The sequence below is a fragment of the Panthera onca genome, chromosome B1 (genome assembly GCF_046562875.1).
Source record: "Panthera onca isolate mPanOnc1 chromosome B1, mPanOnc1 haplotype 2, whole genome shotgun sequence".
NCBI classification, from domain to species: domain Eukaryota; kingdom Metazoa; phylum Chordata; class Mammalia; order Carnivora; family Felidae; genus Panthera; species Panthera onca.
This window is the reverse complement of record NC_138342.1, coordinates 6445521-6468752: the sequence shown is the minus strand read 5'-3', so window position 1 is coordinate 6468752 and position 23232 is coordinate 6445521. Positions and strand designations below refer to the sequence as shown.

Below are 23232 nucleotides of genomic sequence, written 5' to 3'. Positions count from 1 at the left end.
CAGTAGACCTGAACACCAGTGGACAGAGAACAATTACAGACTCTGTGAGTTTCTGGTAGGGAAACCCAGCAAAGACATTACAAGAAAGGAAAACTAGACAAACGCCTTCACGAGCATAAATGTACATCTCCTTAACAAAATATAAGCGAACCGAATTTAATAATATATAAACACAACCATGCATCATGACCAAGGGGGGTTTACCCCAGGTATGCAAAGTTGGTTTCACATTTTTAAATCAATGTAATACACTACATTAAAAGAAGAAAACCACAATATCATCTCATTAGATGCAGAAAGAGCATTTGAAAAATTCAAGATCCCTTCAAGATAAAAACCGTTCACAAACTAGGACTAGAAGGTGTGCAGGAAAAGGTTGACTCCGCAGGTTTGGGGTGTGCCAACTCTGCCCGTTAGAAAGAAACTGGCCCTGGACCAGTTCCTGGAAGAAAACCTCCGTGCTCCTGGAATATCCTGCCTGATAAGCAGTGTTTTTGTATACCTGGTGCCTTGGACCACACCAGAGAGTTTATGCCAACCATGTGATCTCTGATGGGGGCCTTGGACCAGACTGTGCGGACCTGACCTCTGGAGGGACTGGAGACGGAGTAACGAAGGTCGGCTATTTGGGTGCTCCGTGCCTACATGACTGACTCCCAGGGAAAACCCTGCGTGCCAAGGCTCTAGCGAGCTTCCCCGGTTGACAAGAGCCCGTATGTGTTGCCAGACATCACACATTTTCATTGCCGGGAGAATTAGGTGCGCTTTTCAGAGGACAACTGGAAGCTTCATCTAGGTTTCTCCGGGACTTTGTCTTACATGCCTGTTATTTAGCCTTGCTGCTTTTAATCTGTATGCTTTAACCATGAGTCCAGCAGCATTTCTAGGAGTCCTCCTAGCAAATCACGGAACCAGAGGGGAGTCTTGGGAACGCGTGACAAAGAAGGGCATTTCCTTACCCTGATATAGAGCAGCTATATCAGAAGATATCAGAATACCTACAGCTAGCATCGAACTAAATCCTTGCCCCTTAAACAGACAAGGCAAGGATGTCCATTCTACTTTTTTAAGTTTGAGGGAGAGAAAGAACACGAGCGAAGTAGGGGCAGAGAGGGGGGAGAGAGAATCCCAAGCAGGCTCCGTGCTGTCAGCACAGAGCCCGGTGTGGGGTTCAGTCTCATGAACAGTGAGATCATGACCTGAGCCGAAATCAAATCAGGAGTCAGATGCTGAGCCGACGGAGCCCCCCAGGGGCTCCCCAGTTCTGACTACTTCTGTTCAACATGGTACCTTCTACTGGCTTGTATGCAAATGCTGAGTATGCAAATGCTGAGCACACTGCACAGCATATGCCAAGAGCTGCACAAGCTGGCTGTTCCTACCACCCTAACTACCACCGCTACGGCTATCATGACCGTGTAAGTAAGAAAAGGCAGAGTGGTTTCATAAAGAAAACGTCTTGTGCAATCCCAAAGCTACATGCACTTTTTCTTCTAGCAAGGTGCAGACCAGAAGAACAGAAGAAACCAGCTGACACAATCCATCAACAGTTTTAAAACTCCGGGGGAGGGGCCACCCCTCTCTAGTCTGTGCAAGGGACCCAGTGCGGCCTCCGACTGCTGGCCCAGCCAGGGCTGGTCTTCCAGGTCAGTGCTGTGTGGGAAGTGCGGGATGATTTAAGGAGGCCTGACAGACCGGCAGGGGAGAGGGTGGGGAGGGGGGCGGTAGCCGCATGTGTGAGCGATGGGCGGCCTTCTCCTCGGTGGTTTGCTCAGCAGCGCCAACCTGCCGCCCTTCTAAGAAGACCCTCTAGGCCGACAGGGTCCACAAGTCCCACGGCGGTCAGAGATACGGTCCTTACCACACTGGCTGACCGAGAAAGGTACATTTAGAAATGGGGTTTGGAGAGGAGAGGGAGCTTGAATTCTAGCCTGCCGCTTATTAGCAGTGTGACCATTTTCTCCCCAATCCTCTTTGAGTTTTGTTCATCTGCAAGATGGAGAAGACAGCGCCTTCCTAAAGTGTTCTCGCCAAGACTGGGACCAACCGCGAGGCCGTACCCAGCAGGGGAGGCCGGCACACAATCGATACTCTCCTGGCTACTCTTCTAAGTGCTGGACGTCAGTTGCCTTATCTGTAAAGTGGCTTTCAGTAGCTTTCGTTCCAACCCAAAGAAACAGATCTTCATCCTGGTTTTCCCCTCCTCACGTCTGTGACAATGAGAAACCTGGCTTCCAGAAGTAATATCGCACCTCAAAGCTGTTGCAAAGGCTAAATGAAACGGTAGATGAGAAAAGTACCATGTAAAATGTAAGTATTTTACAAATTCCTTCTACTGCCAACTCCGAGCATAGAAATTACGAGGGGCTTCGCAGAGCAGTCACTTGGGCGCACTCTTGAGAGAGGAGTGATATTCTGCCAAGCACGTGAGGGCACAAGGGTATATGGAGGCACAGGGAAGCCAGCAGTGGGACCTCTGGGTCACAGGACAGCCCTGCCCTCTGGAGAACTATTTGGCTATTTAATAAAGAATTCTTTTATACTCCCAGAAGCCATGGGTGAGAGTTCCAGCTGCTGCACACACACCCCCACCCCCAACACCTGTCACTTTTATTTTGGCTATCCTAATAAATGTGACATGGGATCTTGTAGGCTTTTATTTTGTCGCGAAACAATCACATGCACAAAAATCTTGAGTACAAAGAACGCTTTCTCCTGAACCATCAGACAGTAAATTGCCAACCTGATGCCCTTTTCCCTCTGAGTATTTCAGGATTCCCTGAAAACAAGAGCATTCTTTGACACAACCAGAATATAACCATCAAAAATCGGGAATTTCACGTCGACACGTGACTTCCAGCCTTTCCCTGGACCCCATTCTAACTGGACTAGCTGCCTCGCGGACGTCCTTTAGAACGAAATCACACAGTGCATCCATGGTTATTTTTTGTTAGGCTCCTCTGGTGTAAACAGTTCTTCGGTCTTTCCCCGAGTTTCATGATCTTGGGACACAATAACGTGCCAGCTATCCTCTAAGAAACCCCTCAGCTTGCGTTTGTCTGCTGTTCCCCACGGTTGGAGACAGATTATGCATCTTTGGCATAAAAGAGGGACACTCATCTGCGTTTTCCCCAGGGCCTCCTAGCAGGTTGTCCCAGATTTCCCTCCGTCACTTGGTTAAGGTGGTGGCTGCCAGGCTTCCCCACTGCGGAAGTTACTCTTCCCCCTTTGGAAGTCTGAGTACTGGGGGAAGGAGTGCTTTGATGCGATGGAGTTATCAATGCCAAACCTTCAATGTACTCACTTACGGATTCCTATCTAGATGGATGCAAGATGTCCTATTTTATTCAGGTTATCTTCTGCTACTAGCATTGATTTGATGCTCAAACTGTCTCAAATTTGGCCAGTCGAAGCCCCTTCAAACTGTCCTTTTCCCATGTCCCCATCATCCTCTGAGCCCTTCCCTGCTGCCTGCTATGACAAAGGTTCCAGGCTCATTTTATACTTTTCCCTCCTCTGGCCCCAGACGGAGCCATTTCTGCAAGGAGCTCTGGTTCCTGGAAGCTGAAATTGCTACTTAGAAGCCAAGATCTGAATGCTAAGTATGCTTATCGCTACTGGGGTGTCCCTGCTTCCAGGCCATTTGCACACCTACACACACATACTCACTTACAACCATAGTTAGTTCTGCATCTATCTATGCAAACTGCAAACCATGAGTTCGCACCCGTACCTTTCATTCCAATCTAACAGCACAGGGTTCATTCTGGTTTTATCCCTTTCACTTCCCGGAATGTGCAAAACCGGCTTCCATCATCCTTATGTATTCAATTGTTTGACCAATCCTCCTATTATATAACCAAAGAGTCCTCTCCACTGCCACTCTTCCCCCACAAGGGCGCACCTCCCCCCCCCTCACTCAGGCTCAGGACCTGACCTACCCTTCCGAGCTGTGGCCCCCACCACTTTACACACCCACCTGACCCTGCCCCACCCCGGGGCTGCAGGACTGAATTGTTGAGGAAGAAGGGCTTAACTGACTTTTAAATAAAGGGCTCTGGGAATGTCTGTGATCCTTTGTGTGGAGAGTATACTAATGTGCCAGTTTTCAATTTAAAATGAATAAAAGATTACAATGCAGGAGACAAAGCTGAGAGCCTTTTTTTTTTTTTTTAACAGTGATAAAAACAGATCTCATTATACACAGAATGTCTCTTGCAATCCTCAGGGAAATTGCAAATTAACTAGTTGAAGGCACTTTGAAAAAAGCAATTTTTAAAAAGTCATCAGAATGATCAGTTTATACCCCATGATTTATTTAAATTGATTTCTCTAACTGAAGGCTGCTCATTTCCTAACTGCAATCAACACAGTTTCCACCTGGCCAACATCTGTTTCCAAATCCCTTATTTGAAAATCTGGGGATTCTATTTAAAATCTGAGAAAAACAGGGGTGCCTGGGTAGCTTAGTCATTTGAGCATCCAACTCTTGATTTCAGCTCGGGTCATGATGATGGAGCCCCACGCACGCTGAGCCTACATGACATATTTCCATTCATTCATTTTCTTTCTCTCTCTCTCTCTCTCTCTCTCTCTCTCTCTCTCTCTCTCTCTCCCCCTTCCCTCCCTCCCTCCCTCTGCAGCCTCACTCTTTCTCAAAAAACAAAAACAAAAAAAATTTTTGAGAAGAGCAGAAAGAGGGAGAGAAACAGATTTTTCAGTTTTGAAACAAGAAAACGTGTGGAACAACTTCTTGCCCTTATACAAAAGTTAGAGAAAAGTGATTAATGTTCCAGAGTTAAGTATGGCTTTTACACTTCTTTTCTGCCCCCAACAAAGGCTCTAGGTAGAAAAAAGGTATTTTCAGTATCGTTCCATCATTTCAAAAGTGACTTTCAGACGAAGGTATCTCCTCTGGCACAGGCACCGTGCGCTCCCACAGCAGGAGAACCTCACGCCACCTTGAGCAAGTCATCTCCACACCCACACAGGTATTTACTGGGCACCAAGCCAGGGCCGCACAAAAGGGGCTCCGCAGACCAGCACCAGGCTACCGACTGTTTGTTACTGGTCTGCTACAAGACGAGGATAAAAACACAGAGTAAACATACAGAGACATTTACGGCGATCTGACGTTGCCCCTTCATCAGAAACACATCCTGCTCATCGGTTCAGCTCAAACTATGGTGGCAGGGTCGCCTGCGCCCCAAGCTGTGAACCCGACCTGCGCAGTGGAACACACCTCCATCCACGATGGATGGCAAAGAACGAACAACAAAAAAAAAAAGCGGTCCTTCACCTCAGAAAGCCTGTTGTAAGCCAGGGGTCGGCACACTTTTTCTGTAAAGGGCCAGATGGTAAATATTTCAGGCTTCGTGGAACATACATGATCTCTATCTCGTATTTGTTTTTTTCTTTTGCTGTACAGTTGTCAGGGGAATGGAAGAAAAAAGTCACATTTAACAAGGGTGCTACCCTTCTAAGAAAACAGTCATAGACAGGGAACTGCAGAAAGGTCAGCTGAGACTACTTCTGGCTACGTGAGCAAACATCTCATCCAAGTAAGTGCCCTTTGATAGGAGAGATTAGTGTGCTATCACCTTGTCTGAAAAAAATACCAGCATAGAGTATCTTTTATCCTATACTATGACAGATTGAAAACAAGCAGTTCCTTAACTAATAAATAGGCTTTACTTTTGCCAAGAACGAAAGAAACATGATAGTAACAACACTGCCATAAAACATGAGCCCTTGGGTTTTTCGAATCCGTTTTATGAGAATGATTTTTATCAATAACTATCACCAATCAAAACAAAATAATACAAAAGCAAAGTTCCCACAGATCCGACTTGACGGTAAAAACCCTCACAGGCAACTTATCTTCAGGCACCCTGTCACTCTTTCACTCGAGAGCCCTCAGTGAGTGGCCTCCCCAGGCCAGGCCAGGCATGGTGCCACGTAATGGGCTCGGGTGGTGCGACGGCAGCCCTCCGAGAGCATGTGGGTTACACGGGCCATGACGGTGAGCAGGGGACCCACAAAGGAGCCACCAGCACGGCCTGCGGGAGCCAGGAAGTCTCTGGAGAGCAAGCAGCATCCTAATTGGGGCTGGAAGGATACATCAGTTTGCTTGCCAGAGGAGGGAAGGGAGGAGGGACAGAAGATACAGGGTTCCGTGAAAGGCATTCTGGGCAGAGAAATCAGTGAGCATTAACGCATGAGGGCTTCAAAGCACAAGGCCTCTTCAGAACACAGAGGGAGTCACGTATGGTCAGAGCAGAGATCCACAGGGACCGACCAAGAGACAAAGGCCGCTGTCCAATCACGAGCCTTGAATGCCATGCTACGAAGCTCTGCTTTGGTAAGACATGGGGAGCAAGAGAGTGGTAAAATTTCATGTATGTTTTGGGCAATGTCTTCTGGGACAAGGTGAGGAAAGAACTAGAAGGAGGCTGGACTACACTGTGAGGGTCACACAGTTATTTCCCTCAAGGTCTTTTGCTCAAAGTAACTGGCACAGGGCAGCTACCCGGCAGGAGACGAGGCTGTACTTGACTTGTGGAAATGAGAACAACTCCCATCTGACTGACGTTAATTGGTCAAAACCTCCACTGAGAACCAAGAACTGAGGCGGCAGCAGCAAAAGCCCGTTCTCACTCGACCCGGGGTGCCTGTTGAGCCTCAAGTGCAGGGTCTGCTTGGCTGGGGAAGCAGAAACGGGTGCCTCTCTGGCTGGTGGCTGGGAGGCAGAGTGACCGCCACCCCGTGTGGACGGTAAGTCACACGCGGCCAGAGCCCACTCTTCTTGTTCAGGGCCGGCTCTGGGCACCCCTCCTCCCACACCCCTCCCCAAGCCTGGACTGCCTGCGTTCTCTGCCGTCCCTTTCTGGGATCCAACGCAAAGCCTGCTGTCTGCGAAATCCGCCACGGTGCCCCGGGGTTCAAACCTTGCTGCGGCTGTGGGGGGCGGGGCAAGTCACCCAGATTCCCCGGGCCTCAATCTCCTCTACAAAACCAGATGCTCATACTTAATACTAACAGGGAGGATCAAATGTCGGGGATCAGATGAAATAAGCTGACACATTGGTAAAGACGCGGTAAACGCTTCACCGGAGGTAACAGTCCAAATGAACACATGTCAACGCTTGCCCTACATACACCGATGCATTTTGTTCTCACAACCCACCAACGTAGGTATTTTGAATTTCTCCACTTTACGAGTGAGGAAATGAAGGCGTAGAGAAGTCAAGCAATCGTCCCAAAGTCACACAGCTGGTAAGTGGCAGAGGGGGGACAGGAACACAGGCTGTCTGGCGTAGAGTCTGAGCTCTGAGGCACGATGCTGTGCTACTCGATGGCACCGTTTCCCCTTCTGAACTTGCTAATTAGTTATGAGACATCCTGATGAAACTGGCTACCTTTTCATGTTTCCATGGCAACCAGCCTGAGTCTTAGCTCCTTGAGGGCAGAGTCTCTCTCTCTCTCTCTCTCTCTCTCTCTCTCCCCTTGCCTCTCCTCATTGCCTTGTGTAATAAACAAGTAATTATTTGCCGACAGGTAACACACATTAACGTATCCACTTAGTATCCCCTGCAAATGCTTCCACTTGTTGGCATTTACAATTTCAAATGCGTCTCACCAGCGTGGGGACAAGTATCCGTGCAGGCCCGAGACTGCTCTCTGCGAAGACCTGTGCACAGGCTCAGCCCTGGGCTGGTGTCTGGGAACTGGGACTTCGGGAGGGTTCCCGCAACCCTAACTGCTAAGAGTGGCTCCCTGTGCTTGAACCGTTGTGCGAACAGTGTGGTTCATGCGGAACATGGGCTTTCCTTCTGGGAGTCTGGAATTTTGGTAAGTGCCAAGCAGAAGGCGCCTTTGTGAGCAGCCCCCCAGTAAAATCCCTGGGCCAGTGAGCTTCTAATAAGCTTCCCCAGTGGCCAGTTCACACAAGTGGTCACAAGTCACATCCTGTGTGACTGCACTGGAGGGGACCCTTAGAAGCCTGCTCCCGGCTTCCTCTGCACCTCGCCTGGGTGCCCTTTCCCTTCGCCGTCTGCTCCGTGCCCTCTCACCGCAGATGATCTCGGCCCTGAGTCCCACAGGCCCTGCTAGTGCAGCACCGAACCGGGGCTGGCGCTGGGGGTCTCGACACAATCGGAATTAAGAAAAGCTGCCGCCCAATAGTACGTACTGTTACCTTCTGAAAGAACACCCTCCAGTCTTCTCAAGACCAGTTCAGAAGTGGTCAAGAGTTGAAACCCGGACCTTCGCTCCTCGCTCATTTAAGAACCCTGTCTCAGGCTGGGCAGCTGGAGGGGAAGCAGTTTTGAGTCCCTGTGCCCCACAAGCCGGCACGTGCTCCTCCAGGGAGGACAGCTCGGGGGACAGACACGTGCCACGGGAGATACCGAAGCGTGGCTCTGCTGCTTCCTGGCTGTGTGGCCTTGGGCAAGTCATTTAACCTGCTGGGGCTCTAATGTCCTCGCCTGCCAAAGGGGGTTCGTGACAGCGCCCGGCACCGAGTGGGTGCCTTGTTAGAAGGGAGGTGCGTGCCGTGGGTGAGCTGGGCGGGGGGGGGGGGGGGGGGGGGGGGAGGGGGTGCCTCACTGGCTGCTGCGCCCCAGCTCTGGCCTCAGGAAAACACTCTGAGAGACCATGAGGAGCGGCACGGGGGAGGCGGCGGGGAAGGGGGGCGCAAAGAGAAAGAGGTGAGATGGCTAAAACCGCGCCAGCCTCACAGGGCTATCTGCACAGGATGGGCGTGCGTGTGAATTCTGAACCACACAGCCTGGGCTCGAACCGCAGAGCTGCTACCTCCTGAGTTCCCCACAGCCGCCCCACAGCGGCCGCCCCGTCCGGAAATCGGGGATAACAACAGTACCTGCCCCGTAGGGCAGCTGCGAGCTAGCGACGAATCTGGTACCGTGCCCAGCACAGTCAGGGCTCAGTAAGGCCTGGCTATGGCATTTTCCGAGGACACCCGAGCTCCGTGCGTCGTAAAGCATGAAGACTCTACAAATGTCCATTGTTGTTATTACTATTATTAATTATGGAACACCAACAGAGACAATACTTACAGTCTCTTCTTATCCACCACTCGCTTAACTCGGATGGCTCTTTGTTCTGAGTAAAGTTTACAAACTCCTGTTGTAGGGAAAACACCAGAACAGAGACCATTTAAAACCGCTTGTCAGGCAAGGGTGTCACGAAACATAATGAGACACTATGGGCTTCAGCTAGCAAAGCTACATCTCGCATCACGTCTGTCGTGCAATGCCACGTTTGACCCTTAAGATAAAATGCAATACTTTTCAAGTAATCTTCAATGAAATCCAAAACGGCACTCCTGTGCTCCTTCACTTGCTGGGAGTGTACCTCCTTGTGGGCTGGAACAGAAAAGGACAACAGTCAGGTCTCCGTATTCAATTACACCGAAGAACAACTCATCAGCTTCCTTAGAACAGTTTCTCTACGGAAAGTATTTTTAAAAATACGGCTATAAAACAAGCCTTCTGTCAAGTGCCATTCCATTTGTAAAAGAGCAAGATTTACTGGGCTTCGCACGAGCAAAAGATTAAACCTGTAGAAAAACTACAGTCAAAGAATTTATGGTTTATTACGGCACGCAGGGCTCGTACTCGATGGGGCTCACTTCTGGAGAGCCGACCCCGTTTGTACTAACAGCACCCAATGCTCAAGCTGACCTTCAAGGAACATGTTTAAATCAAACTCAAACCACACACCAGCCGGCCGGTCGGTGCTGTTTTCCAGCTTGGAATGCTCCGTCCTCCCCCTCAGCCACTCACGTTCCACGCGCCCCTCAGACCTGGAGGTGGGCCTTCCTTCTCAAGGAAACCTTCCTGGACTGTCTTAGCCACAAGGATGCCCAGCTTCTGCAACTGTCACGTTGTCTCCGAGTCCATGCCATCCATTTTGGCAGGACAGCTCCCACTCACTGGGAGAGCGGGTGCCTACGGCGGGCAGGCCCTCTGGCAGCACTTAGCATATATTACTGCTAATCCCAAAGGCAATTTGGAGCCCTGTTTCTTTCTTTCTTTCTTTGAGCACAAAGAAACTGCCACGGTTCAGTCAACAAGAAGCCCAAGCTCACACGGTTTGGTACCTAATTGCTGATTTTATTCACAATCATGTATTTTCTAGGTGATTTCAATGAATGTACAGGCCCTTAGGGGGACAGGACATGAATCACGTTTTTATTATACGGCTGCGTAACCTGAGATTCCCCTGAGCGATTCAGCGGAACCGTGAGACTGCACACAAAATTTTGGGTGTACGTGTATTTCTCGGGCAAGAATGCCCATAGCTGTTGTCAGACTCCAATGGCCCTTCAGGGCTGTGATGGAAGCTTCCCAGGTAGAAGTCAGTGTCAAGAACACAGCAGCCATCTGCCCACTCTGAACTTTGGGCTATTTCACGCAATCTGTACCCGTCTAAGCACGCTACGAAAGAATCCAGGAGGATATACGATTTGGGAAGCTATCGCACTGCCTCGATAAAAGTGAAACATCAGTGGCAGCAAGTGACTAATAACCCAAGTGCCAACTACGGCTCTGAGCATGGGCTGAATTCAACTGAATTCTCGTAACAACCCGAAGAGATACGCCCTGGCACTGTCTCCATTTTATAGACGAAGAAACCGAGGCCTAAGGCGGTTAAGTGACTTGCCAAAGCCGTCTGGGCAGAATGTGGTGGGGCTGGGGTGGGCACATCAGCCCCCCCGGCTCCACAGCCCTCCTCTTCGGCACGACAGTTGGATCCCAAAGTCCAATACTACAGCTAGAGCGCGGAGACGACCGTCTTCCGTCCTCGTCCACGTGCCTCGACCACGGCCCCCTGAACGCCACACACAACACAGGCACGCACACACCATCCGTCCGCGGTGCCCTGGCACCCTTACGAAATGTTTGGTTGTGCCTGGAGAGGTCCTTGCTACCCCCTCCCCGACCCGCGTGACCCTAACTACGGCCTCTTCCCTACTTTTAACGGCTTAGGTTAACACGCTGATCAAGAAAAGAAGAATTTTAAAGTCCCGAAACCTAGACTCGAGCAGGGACACAAGACAGAGCGTCAGCCGGCTGTGCGCACGAGCCTCGTCCGATCAGTCGCGCTGGCGGCTCAGAGCACCTCACCTTGTGTTCGCAGTTGCTGAATCGCTTCAGAGCAGGTCCTCATGAACGTCTGAGCGTCCTGGTCTATCTGGTCTCGCTCTGTGTCTGTCATCCTCCCGTACTCAGACATGATGTGGCTAAAAAGAGGAAGAAAGAAAAAAAAAAAAAAAGGTGGGGAGGGGAGACAAAATGTTAGAGCAGCAGCAAATGACCGCCACTGCTGTGTGGACGGGGCGGGAAGGGAAGAGAGAGCTTCCCTGCGGACGGGACGTGACGTTTACGCTGACACCGGAGGCGGGGAAGAGGAACCGACCAGGCTGCGCGGTGGGAGAAGCAGGGGCTAAACAGCGGAGCCAACACCGGCCAAGGCCGCTAGGTAGGCGGAGCTTCCTGCAGAGACCCACCTGCAGCCGCCAGTCCAGCCAGGGCGAGGCGAGCAGGCCTTGGCAGGCATGCGGGCTCTCGCTCTAAGAACAGGGGCAGCGACGGAAGGCTTTCCCGTAACACGAGGGCAGAAGTCGACGAACGTCAGGGGGCCTGTGCCGTGGAGGCCCTGCGGGTGCGTGTGAAAGGCTCTCAGGCTGCCCTCTTTCCACACACCGCCTCGGAAACTCACAATTAGAGGGCTTTCAGACCATTTCATGTCCCCCTGATACTAAGTTAAAAACCTCAAACGTGACTGAGCTGGCGAGGGCGCTCGCCTGCGAAAACGCAGCACCGTGAAACTCAAAACGTTGTAGTTCTAGTACCTCGCTCGTCTTCCTAAGAGCCGGGCAGGGGTGGCAGCATTATTATTAACACGCGAATGAAACACTCGAGACATTATCACTGACTTCAGGGTCACAAAATATCAGGTCAAAAGGGACCTGGGATAACGTGCAGACTCAGTTCATTCCGTCCCCATCCGCTAGCCCTGCCGGCCACTCATCCTCACCGGGGATAAAACACCAAGTCCCCATCGGCCCGGCCTGACGTGTGACCTACTTCCTGACCCTCACCCTCCTGCCCTGCACCCCGCCTGCACCGGCTGCTTTGTTGCCCCCGATCAACCACGCGCGCCCCCGACCCTGCCGCGGCCTGCCACGTCCGCATCCGGCGGGTGGTCTTCCCACAGCCGTGCACGCGCCTCCTCCGCATTCGGATCTCTGATGACAGCCGGCTTCCGTGACCACCCCCCGGCTCGCCCCCGGCACCGGCCCCCGTCACCGATTCTCAGCGCCTGTGCTGGGGATTACGCTGCTGTCTCTGAGCTCCAGAGTCACCTTCTGCTCTGCTTTGTGACACAGGCTGGGACACTCCAGACCGCACTGCTCCTCCCCTGCCATCTCCTCCTCACCGGCTTCCTTGGCCTCACGGCACTTACTTCTCCCCGAAGTAGTGACGTCTCCCTCCTCCCAGGAGAACGTCAGCTTCACGAAAGCGGGGATTTCATCTTTTTCCTTTCTGTTTCCCCAAGACCTAAAACGGTGTCTCGCACACGGTAGCCAAACAGGTAGTTTTGCGCCAGACTCTACTCGCAACGCCTTACGCGTATTTCGTTTTACTCATTCGATCCTTGCGACTCATCCATTCGTTCACTTTTCTACTAAACCCCATAGGCTGGCACTGCGGCAGGGGTCAGGGGTCCAAAGCTGAACAAGGCTTATTTCTGATCCCCGCACGGGGCAGGCGCCAGGCCACAGGTACCCGGGGAGGAGGAAGGGGCACGAGAAACCGTGCTGGATGGTGTTGGTCTGCAAGTGGACAGTGGGGCCCGAGGGGGGAGAGGTCAGTTTGCGCAGGGCGGTGCCAGGCGGGCACAGCGGGGGACACTCCCACAGGGGACGGCGAAAAAGACCTGCTACAAATCCCCAGCCCGCGGGTCAGTGTCCGGATCACCGCACGACAGACGGTCTACGCGAGGCCAATCTGAGTGTGGAAGGGAAAACAGGAGTACAGCGGGCGGTCCCCACAAACTGAGCGTCCGCGCTGTGGGGCCCTCGGGGCCTCGAGTCGCTGCAGGGACACATGTGCACGGTCGGTGTCTCCACAGTGAATGTAGAGCGATGTCGACACTATTTCTCAAAGGAACACGGACAGGGTTTCGATAAACACACGTTCACTTGAAACTGTGCTGAACCCGCAACAGCTACTTCTCCAGCATCGATAGGTTTCCCCCCAAACACAACGGCCACACAAATACTCCATCCGCTGTCAGCTGCAGAGGAGCCCTTGGGATACAGAGGTTGGGGCCTGCTGGTGCAGTCACGGGAGGATGTGGGTTTTTTTTTTTTATTCTAGAGAAAGAGAGAGAGAGCATGCAAGCAGGGGACAAGGTGCAGAGAGAGAGAGAGAGAGAGAGAGAGAGAGAGAATCTTAAGCAGGCTCCATGGTCAGTACAGAGCCCGACGTGGGGCTCAATCCCACGACCCGGGGATCACAACCTGAGCAGAGATCAGGAATTAGATCCTCAACCGGCTGAGCCACCCAGGTGCCCAAGGAGGATGTTACACAGGAATCTGCACTTCGTGCGGGGCCCTCTGCGGTGGCTGGCCTGGAGGCAGATGAGAGCAGAACCGGGTGGCCTGGTCATGGCTATGGGAAGACATGAAGAGACCCCGGGCTGAGGCCACGTTGGTGGGGAGGAGGCACAGCAGGTCCGAGAAAGACCGAACAGGCCGAGGACTGACTGGACGTGCAGGGATGCGGCGAAGCCCAGGGCGCCCAGCACAGCAGGCATGGGGCGGGGGGGGGGGGGGGGACGACAGATGTTTAGGTGGCACGCGGACCTGAGGACATGACAGGTGAGGACACAGAGCCAACGTGGAAGAAAGTTCAAACTCCTGTTTCTCTGTGATAATTTAAAAAGAGCGCCAGCTACATAATGGCCATTTGAAACATGTCCGTCAAAAGTGATGAAGGCTTGCTGGTGACACATTAAGTATCACGGTAACAAAATTATTACTATTTTGAAAAGGTTAACTATCTGGCAAATAAATTCCAAAAAATATATATTCTCATAGGACACATATATAGAAATTCATCAAACTTTAATTTTATTTACTTCCTTTACGAGCTACAGCGGGGTAATTTCATTACAGACCTCAATTTACCGAAATATTAGATTCAATGAAAGGAAACCATATTAGGTATATAGGTCTGGACTAGTCAATTTACTTCAGGGGGAAAGGAGGAAGAAACTGGGAAGTTTATTTACAGGTTTAGAAATCTAAAAGAATATATGTATTTTTTAAAATTATTTGCTTGATCTGTATGTTAAAAAGGGGCAAGTTCAAAATCACAGAATACCGCTGGCACTCTGCCCATTACTTTAATATGCAGTTAAATGCTTCCTGAGGGTAAGGAAGAGAGAGAAGAGTGTAAATGATTTTCTACTCTGTTTCAAAGGTTACTGAAAAGGTACGGAAAACTGTTAAAGGCTATAGTCTTATTTTTGCTATAAATATTGCATAGGGGCAAGTACAGAACCCTGTCAACAGTATACGCCCAACAGACGGCACGGAATTATCCCGTTAATGTCTGGGCTTCAGATGTGAACACAGACCCTGCTCTCAGTAAACTACATCATGATGGGCAACATCCACGGGCTCACATATATGCTCGCACATCACAAAGGCGAACAGTTATGTAACGCCTTCCACGCATGAATACAACTCATTGTGTTAAGTGCTTCGCATATGTTTCCCCATTTATTTCTCAAAACTCTATGAGGTGGGAACTATTACACTTTTCATTTACACACGAAGCAACTGAGGCAGAGAGGGGTTAAGTAACTTGCCAAGGTCACACAACTAGTAATTAGCAGAGCTGGAATTTGAACCAAGGCATCCTGGCTCTTAACCACCACCCAGGAGGTCTCTCATGTCACAAAAGGGAAGAGTTCAGAAGACAGGACGCTTTTTTCCCACTAGTTGACGGGGAGGAAGGTGATCTACGAACCAAATCTTGAAAGGCAGGATGTGGCCATGGGGAGACCAGAGTGGACACTCTTACTAAGTAACGGGATGAAATCAGGAGAGAGCGAGGCTATCTGGAGAACAGTCAGCAGTTCGATTTGGCCAGAGCACAGAACAGGCAGAGCTACGAGCTCTTGGTGGGTCTCCAGTGCCAGCGGAAGGAGCTGCATTCTGTAGCCCATCGAAGGGCTCAGCCTCATGAAGATCAATGCGGCAGTATCTCATTAGATGGAATAGAGGGGGAAGATCAGTCAACGGGTTACCAAAACTAGACAGAGAATCCTGCCTTATTCATCTCTGTCTCCCTACGCTGTGTAAGAGGCAGGTGCTAGTACATTTCTGCTGGGCCGAAGTTTAAGAAAGGGGCACTGGGCAGGCTGTGGGTGATGGCAGGGACTGGGAAGAGGTGACGGATCAGAGACATAAAGCTGTCAGGGACGGAAGAGATGTTGGAGGCACAGCCTCATCAGCTCCGGGGATCTGGGGCCTGGGTGAGCAGCAGACATTAGTAGAAAACACAGAGGAGTGAAAGAGCTGGAAGTAAGGAAGAAAGAAACCGCCATTGAGGCTCGTCCTTATAATGCAGTTAAAAGGACAGAAGTACTCATCTGGAGACCAAATGTTCCATGACCGATACTTTGTTTTGAAAAAAGAAACCAGAGCAAATGGGCTTCTAGAATCATTTGATGATAAAATCTGAGGAAACTAAAGGAGATTTTAAGTAACAAAGAACGGCCTTCTGAAGTTCTAATGCTCTTATTTTAAGGAAAAGGGAAAAGTCACTGTGACATGCAGTATGGTGGCCACAGACTGAGGCAGGCCGGAGGCCACAAGCCACGGCCCGACCAGCTGAAAGAGCAGAAGACACGGTGCCATCTAGATGCTGTGGGAACAGGCCGCTTTCCCGTGACGGGCACTCAAAAACCACCTGCTTGCCCGGGTCTTGTCGAACTGATCTGACCATTTTAATCCTAACCTCCAGAGGGCCACTCAGCAAAGTCTGGCTCCAGGAAGGAGGCCGGGGAGTGGGAACGAGACCAAGGACAGCGGTGGCCAGTGTTAAGACCAAGAGTTAACTGCACACTGTTTAGCTGAGTTTAGGAACAAGTGGAAATCAGACAGACAGACAGACATCACAAGACTGGCTCCATCAGGTGGGTACCGAACGGTGCCGGGCAGGTGTGGTCCATGTGCCTTCCCTCGCTCCTTCTCCGCACCCCCCCCTCCGCCAGTGCTCCTCAAGCCGTCCTCAGGGTGAGCGATAACTGCTTCCTGGTTTTGGAGAATGCCCCCAGGCTCCCCCCACTCCTCCCAGCCTCCTCCGCTGGGCCCGCAGACACTACCTTCACTCCGCGTCCAGGGTGGATGTCCACCTACCAGCTCTGCCCCCCCTGACACCAGGGCAGCCCCCGCAGTGCTCCTTCTCGCCCCTGCACCATCGACCATGTGCGCGCAGCGCCTAGTCGGGGCCAGCACAGAGCGAACGTAGCTACCTGTGTTAGTTACCAATAGCATTTTTCCCCCGTCTACTGGATCTTTCCCCCAAATGTGGCATTATTCTCCCATTTTAAACAAATAAAATGAAACAAAACTTCTCAATTCCATGTCTCCTAAGAATTACTGCTAATTTCTCTCTTCTTAAAGGTGAAACTTCTCCAGTAAGTTTGCACCCAGGTCCCCAGTTTCCAGACCACTGTTTCTTGACCCCAATCCAAGGAGACTTTACTCTCCTCGCTCCCAGGGCACCAGCAGCCCCCACAGCGGCTCAGCCCTTACCCAGTTACACTGCACACACTGGGAGGAACCGGGGGCTTCCCCTCCCTGACTCAAGTTTTCTTCCTCTGGCCTCCACGACACCACCCTCCTGATTTCCTCCCACCTCACCCACTGCTCGTTTTCAGGCTTTCTGTGGACACCTCTTAGCCCCCTGAACACTTAAAGATGGACATTTCATGGCCCAGTCCCTGAAATCTCTCCACACTGCCCACTGGGTGAGTTGGTCTGGTCTTGTGGCTTTAGCAGTGCAAATATCAGCTTTATGCCCACAAGTCCCAAACTTCTATCTCAGCCCAAACCTCTCCAAGAACTTGAGGCACGAATATCTAACCGTCCACTCAGATGTTGAATTTGTGTCACGAATGTGCCCCACCTTGAGCCCCTGCCTGCTCTTCTCAAACCCGCTCCTTGACTCGACCTTCAGAATATTTCCAGAATCTGAACTCTTGTTATCACACCCACTGCTCTGTCTCTGGTCCACGATGCCATGACATCCCTCGCCTGGATTTAACTGGAACCTCCTTGCAGGTCTGCTGTTCTGGCCTCTCCTAACACAGCAGCCATACTGATGCTGTTACAAAGTGACTCATGTCCTATCACTCGTCCTTACAAGACCTTCCAGTGGCCTCCCCCCGCTTAGAATAGAAGCCAAGGTGCGTGCAAAAGCTACAAGATCCTTAAGATGGCCTGTAAGATCTGGCTCCTGCTGCCTCTCTGAGCTCATCCTCACCTAGGCCCCAACCCTCCTGCCCCGTCACACCAGCCTCCTTGCTGCTCCTGCAACGTTCCAGACATGCTCCTACACCGGGACCTTTATACTTGCTGGCTGCCCTCTTCTGGAATGTTCTTTCCCCAGATATTTGCATAAACTGATCCCTTCTTTTAGGTGTTTACTGAACGTCCCCCTCTTAATAAGGCCTGCCTTGACCTACCTTAATAAGACTGTATCCTTTCTGACGTTTTCTAGCCACTTTCCCCTCCCCCTCCTCCTAAAAGCACTTATCCTGCTCTAACACTCTGTATCGTTGACTTTTTAATTTTGTTTGTCTTCCCCCACAAAAATCTAAGTTCCACAAAGGCAAGGACTTTTTGCCTGTTCACTGCTGTATCCGCATCATCAAGAGCGATGCTTAGGATCTGGCAGGCTGATAGATCGGTGCATCATAATCAAATACTTTTTGAACGACCCGACTCGGTGCATGAGGCTGATGGCAGAACAGGCTTGATATACAGCTGCATCTGTGCTCCTTAGGAGGCCCCCTGCAGAGCCCTTCCAGAGCCTTCCCTGGAAAACTTCAGGGGCAAAGGCAGTGACTGCATCCATCCTAGGAACAGACCCCTCCTAAGAGAGAAGGGAGTAGTGAGCCTGGGCCTCTCAGTCCCGGGCGTTGGGTGAGTCTCCTCTCTCCTCCCTGCGTGAGGCACCTTCCCACCCCCTGACCCCAGCCCCTCACTTTCTGGGGTAGAGTTGGAAGGACAGAAGGAAACCCCTTGGTTCTTGGAAAACAGATGGTCCTACTCTCAGCGGAACCTGGACCTCCCTGGCATCTCATTTTCTTAGCTAGTTTGGTTTAACCAAGGTCACGCCAGGTAATGCTAACAGAATGTGCCCTACGTAAGGTACACTCCATTCCCCCAGCCCCTCAGGCAGAGCGGGGAAGGGAAAACAGGAGCAGGGGGGCCTCTGGTCTTGTGCTCCTCCCGAACAGAAACTAGAAACACTCTCACCAGAAACGGAGGCGAAAAGGGGTCAGGGACAAATAAATAAGAAAGGTACCTCCAAGTGAACACGCACCCCGTGGGTGGAGCGGATCTATAAATGACTAATTCCAAGAACATTAGATTAACATCCTCCTACTCTCTATTTTGATTTAATGGAAACTCGGCTCAGGGAAACTGAAAAGGTCTAAAGGTTAATTTGATAAGACTGATTACTCAATTAAAAGGTGATGTTCCTTTAGGAACATTACCCGTTAACCTTTTGAGTTGGAAATTGACAGTATGGTTATTCTATTAGTAACAACAGAAACCAAGGAAGTTTCCCCCCCAAGTGGTATTGTTTTGTTGCCAAGACACTGCAGAAAAGGTACATCTACCAGAAGTGGAAACATTATTTTTAATTAAAATCATTCAAGAGATCCAGCCAGAGGCCACCTCATTGCGTGCTGCTCTGCTCTAGTAAAATGTCATTACTAAAAAAAAAAAAAAAATTAAATGGGTCAATAAAGTCTGAGCTCTACATTATGGAAAAAATTACAGCTTCCTAATTATGTCAAACTAACATAGCTTTATGGGTCTGAAGGCAATTTTTCTTTCAATTCCATGATCATACTTCATCTAAAATGTTCCTGGCCAAGGCCAGCACACTGGGAGGCAGAAGTGGTCAAAGGCAGGCTGTGGACGTCTACACCGTCAGGAGGGGGGACCTGCTGGGGCACGACAAGGGCGGCCCTTATCTATCGGGAGAGAACGCACGTCACTGAGGGGATGCCTACCCCCTGGTCCTAGGTTCTATTAGGGACAACAGAAACCAAGGAAATTTTCCCCTCAAGTGGTATAGTTTTGTTGCCCTCATGCGGGAGGGCACTTCCCTGGGCACGGGCACGAACACGCACACGCATCTAGCCACAGCTCTGTTCTCTCTCTCCTCTCCGGGATCTGCTTGCTTACAGAGAACTGATGTCCTGCTGTCTTCCTCTCTCTCCTGTGCTATAAAGGGGCCTGCCCCACTCTCTGTGCTCCAGCGCCTGTGACCGTTCGGTGGCGGTCATGGCTGAGCGAGTCTAATTCAGGAGCCTTCAGCAAGGCCGCCCGCCCTCAGACCTAAGCTCTGCCCGCCCCCCTGGATTTTTACCGGTGATAAAGTTGGTAACTCGTTCATCTCATCACGTTCACCTGACTCCTGCATGCCATCTCTCTCTCCTTCCCTCCCACCGCTGTCGGGCAGGAAGGAGACGCGTGTTTTTTATTAACTGACCACCCCCCCACACAAGTTCATTATAGGTCCCACGGGGTTCCAATCCTATTGCCGTTCCCCAGGGGACTTCTATGTGCCAGGAGCTTGCGCATCTCATGTAATCCTCACGAGAACATTATCCACATTTTACAAAAAAGAAAATAAGCACAAAGACGTGAAGCGAGCTCTAGACACTCACACGATTAACACTGGGCGTCAGTGAGACTGAACTTCGGTGTGCCTGACCCCCTGAGCCCACGTTCTTTCGAAGGGACGCGAACAGGGGTAGGATTGGAGCTCAGGATGCACGTGGCGGCAAAGAGCAGCTGCAGCGGGAAAAATGAGTAAAAGACTGAGTTTCCACAATGGGGAGATGGATGAGTCGGGATCAAAAAGCCTCAGGGGCCAGAGCTCCGACACTCAAGCCACACAACCAGTAAGTGGCAGAGCGGGACTGGCCCCCAGAGATCTGGGGTGTCCATCTGTGCATCTGCCGCAGAGCAGCTGGGAAGGAGGAAGCCGTGGGCCAGCAGCTGGCTCTACCGGGCGACAAAGGGAGAGGGCTCGGAGCCGTCTGGGAACATGGATGCACGCTGTGTGGGAGCTGAGCAGAAATAAATGCCTTTAACATCACTTTTATCATCAGAAGTTGAGGGGCGTCTGGGGGGCTCAGTCGGTTGAGCGTCTGACTTCGGCTCAGGTCATGATCTCGCGGTTCCTGAATTTGGGCCCTGCATCAGGCTCACCGCTGTCAGCACAGAGCCCACTTCAGATCCTCTGTCCCCTCGGCTGTCTCTACCCCTCCCCGACTCACGCTCGCGCACGTGCTCTGTCAAAAATAAATAAACATTTTTTAAGAAAAGGTGAAAACGACTGCCAAGTTACAGAGCAGCACCCTTTACAATCATCTCATAAATGCATGGAAAGGCACTGCATTTCAATTATACTGTCTTGTATGAATCTCTCGACTAGCTGGTGAGGGATCATCAACCCCTCTGTTTAGAGCAGGGCTCTGCAAACGCTTTGAAAAGGGCCGGAGAGGGGCGCCTGGGTGGCTCAGTCGGTTAAGCGTCCGACTTCACTCAGGTCACGATCTCGCGGTCTGTGAGTTCGAGCCTCGCGTCGGGCTCTGGGCTGATGGCTCAGAGCCTGGAGCCTGCTTCCGATTCTGTGTCTCCCCCTCTCTCTGCCCCTCCCCCGTTCATGCTCTGTCTCTCTCTCTGTCTCAAAAATAAATAAAACGTTTAAAAAAAAAAAAAGAAAAGAAAAGGGGCGGAGAGTAAATACATTAGGCTTTGCAAGTTGCACGGTCTGCCGCAGCCCTTCACTTCTGCTGTTGTGGCGCGGAAGCAGCCAAAGATAATGTGTAAATGAATGGGTTTGGTGGTATTCCAATAAACTCTATTTGTGGACACTGAAATGTGAATCTCGTATCATTTTCATATGTGGTGAGATCTTAGTCTTTTCTCCAAGCTGTTTAAAAATGCGAAAACTATTCTTAGCTCACAAGCTGTACAAGAACAGGCAGCTGGGTGGACTTGGCCTACAGGCGGTAGTTCGCTAAGTCCCGGTTTGGAGAAAGACAGGGTTTTACAGATTAAATGACCTTCTCAGGTTCACAGTGCTAATAAGGGAGTGGGGTGGCTTGAACTAAACCAACATTTAAAACATCTGCCTTGTTGGACGCCTTTTCAAGGCAAAGGGAAGTTAACAATGGATTTCCAGGCAAGGCCTCTATAGCCACTTATGTGACCTAAGGGGTCAGGTACAAAGGGAGGAGCTAGAAAGAGAGGTTTATGCCAGTTTGGTTGAGTTTCCCAAAATGGCTGTAGCTTCCACTCTTACGGACTATCAAATCAGTACTGGAGACACTCGCACACCTCAGGAAATGAAATTTGCACTGCCATCTAGTGTTGAGCTATTACTTTAACTGAGAGCTTAAAAAGAAGCTCTTCTTGGTACTATGCACTGAGAGTAAGAATTTTACGACATTCCGAAACCATACGAACAAAGCACATTTAAAAGTATAAAATTACTTATGATGTCATTTCGCACATCCCATCCAACTTCCTCGTGAATTCACACAGTAGGCCTGAAGCGGAGTCCCATGGCGGACAGTCCACCCCACCGCCAGGTATGAATGGAGGTCAGGAAGCACAGGAGACAAGGTGTCTGCCCTGCAACGCTCCTGTATCTGTTGAGAGCCGGAGTCCATTCCAGAAACCATTTTGGAAGGCTCAATCAAAATGCTTTCTCTCTTTTAAAAAAGCAAGCTAACCAAACCCTCTCTAGATGCAAGAAACGCACCGACATGACATGTTTACACGACCGGCAGCGTTCCATCGTGGGTTCCGTAAGTCCGTGCTGAGAGAGTGGGTCTCGTGTGTGTCTACGTGTTTCACAACGTGTGTGGCACCAACACATGTGCAAACGTGTGGCAGCATCGATCCTGAAGATCGTGCCGTGGGGGGCACTGGGACTTGGAGGGTAGAGAAGAGCCTATCTTGGGGACGGGCGGTCCTTTCTGCCACCGACACCACGGCTGAACCGATCTTCCCCACGGCGACTCTGGGTGAGTAAGTAAAAAGTAAGGGCAAACGCCTCAAAAGGAATATAGGTATGGAAAAGAATTCAGTCACCAAAGCCATGGTAAGAAGTATGCACTTACCTATAAGCATTAATGTAATCTTTCCTGTGTTCCAGGAGAAAATCTCTCAGTTTGCCAATGTGTGAAATCTAGAATGAAAAGAAAGCAAACTGTTAACATGGGGGGGGGGGGGGAGAGAGAGAAAGAGAGAGAGAGTGATATGGATATGTTACACTCACGTGTAATTTAAATTAATAGAGGATGGAATGCAGGTTATAGAAAAATTTTGAAGCCACAAACGGGACGACTTCGGTTTGGATTCTCATATGTAGCTGAGCCTTGAACAATGCGGGGCGAGGGGCGCCAACCCCCACACAGAAAATCTATATATAACTTTGGCCTCCCCAAAAACTTAACTACTAGTAGCCTACTGTTGACAAGAAGCCTTACCAATAACATAAATGGTCAATTCACACGTATTTTGTACGTTATATCATATACTAAATTCATACAAAAAACCAAGCAGGAGGAAAGAAAATGTTATTAAGAAAATCATAAGAAAGATGGGGCGCCTGGGTGGCTCAGTCGGTTGAGCGTCCGACTTTGGCTCAGGTCATGATCTCACGGTTCCTGGGTTCGGGCCCTGCGTCGGGCTGTGTGCTGACAGCTCAGAGCCTGGAGCCTGCTTCGGATTCTGTGGCTCCCTCTCTCTGCTCCTCCCCTGCTCACACTCTGTCTCTCTCTCAAAAATAAATAAAGATTAAAAAAAAATTTAAAGAAAACCATAAGAAAGAGAAAACCCACTCACAGGACTATACTGCATTTATC

The 23232-nt window shown here is 50.6% G+C and overlaps 1 protein-coding gene across 3 annotated transcripts in view; it reads right to left on the bottom strand.

Moving 5' to 3' along the window:
• The window catches only part of STX18 (syntaxin 18), a 119115-nt gene that overhangs the window by 26495 nt on the left and 69388 nt on the right, over window positions 1-23232 (bottom strand). For 2 of the 3 annotated variants that reach the window (XM_078446264.2, XM_078446265.2), the window contains 4 exons: window positions 22486-22553; window positions 11151-11266; window positions 9309-9386; window positions 9078-9144 (listed from right to left, as the gene is read on the bottom strand). In XM_078446264.2, the coding sequence (XP_078302390.1) occupies window positions 9078-9144; window positions 9309-9386; window positions 11151-11266; window positions 22486-22553 (329 nt within the window). The remainder of the gene's footprint in view (window positions 1-9077; window positions 9145-9308; window positions 9387-11150; window positions 11267-22485; window positions 22554-23232) is intronic. The other variant, XM_078446266.2, reaches the window with a different exon arrangement.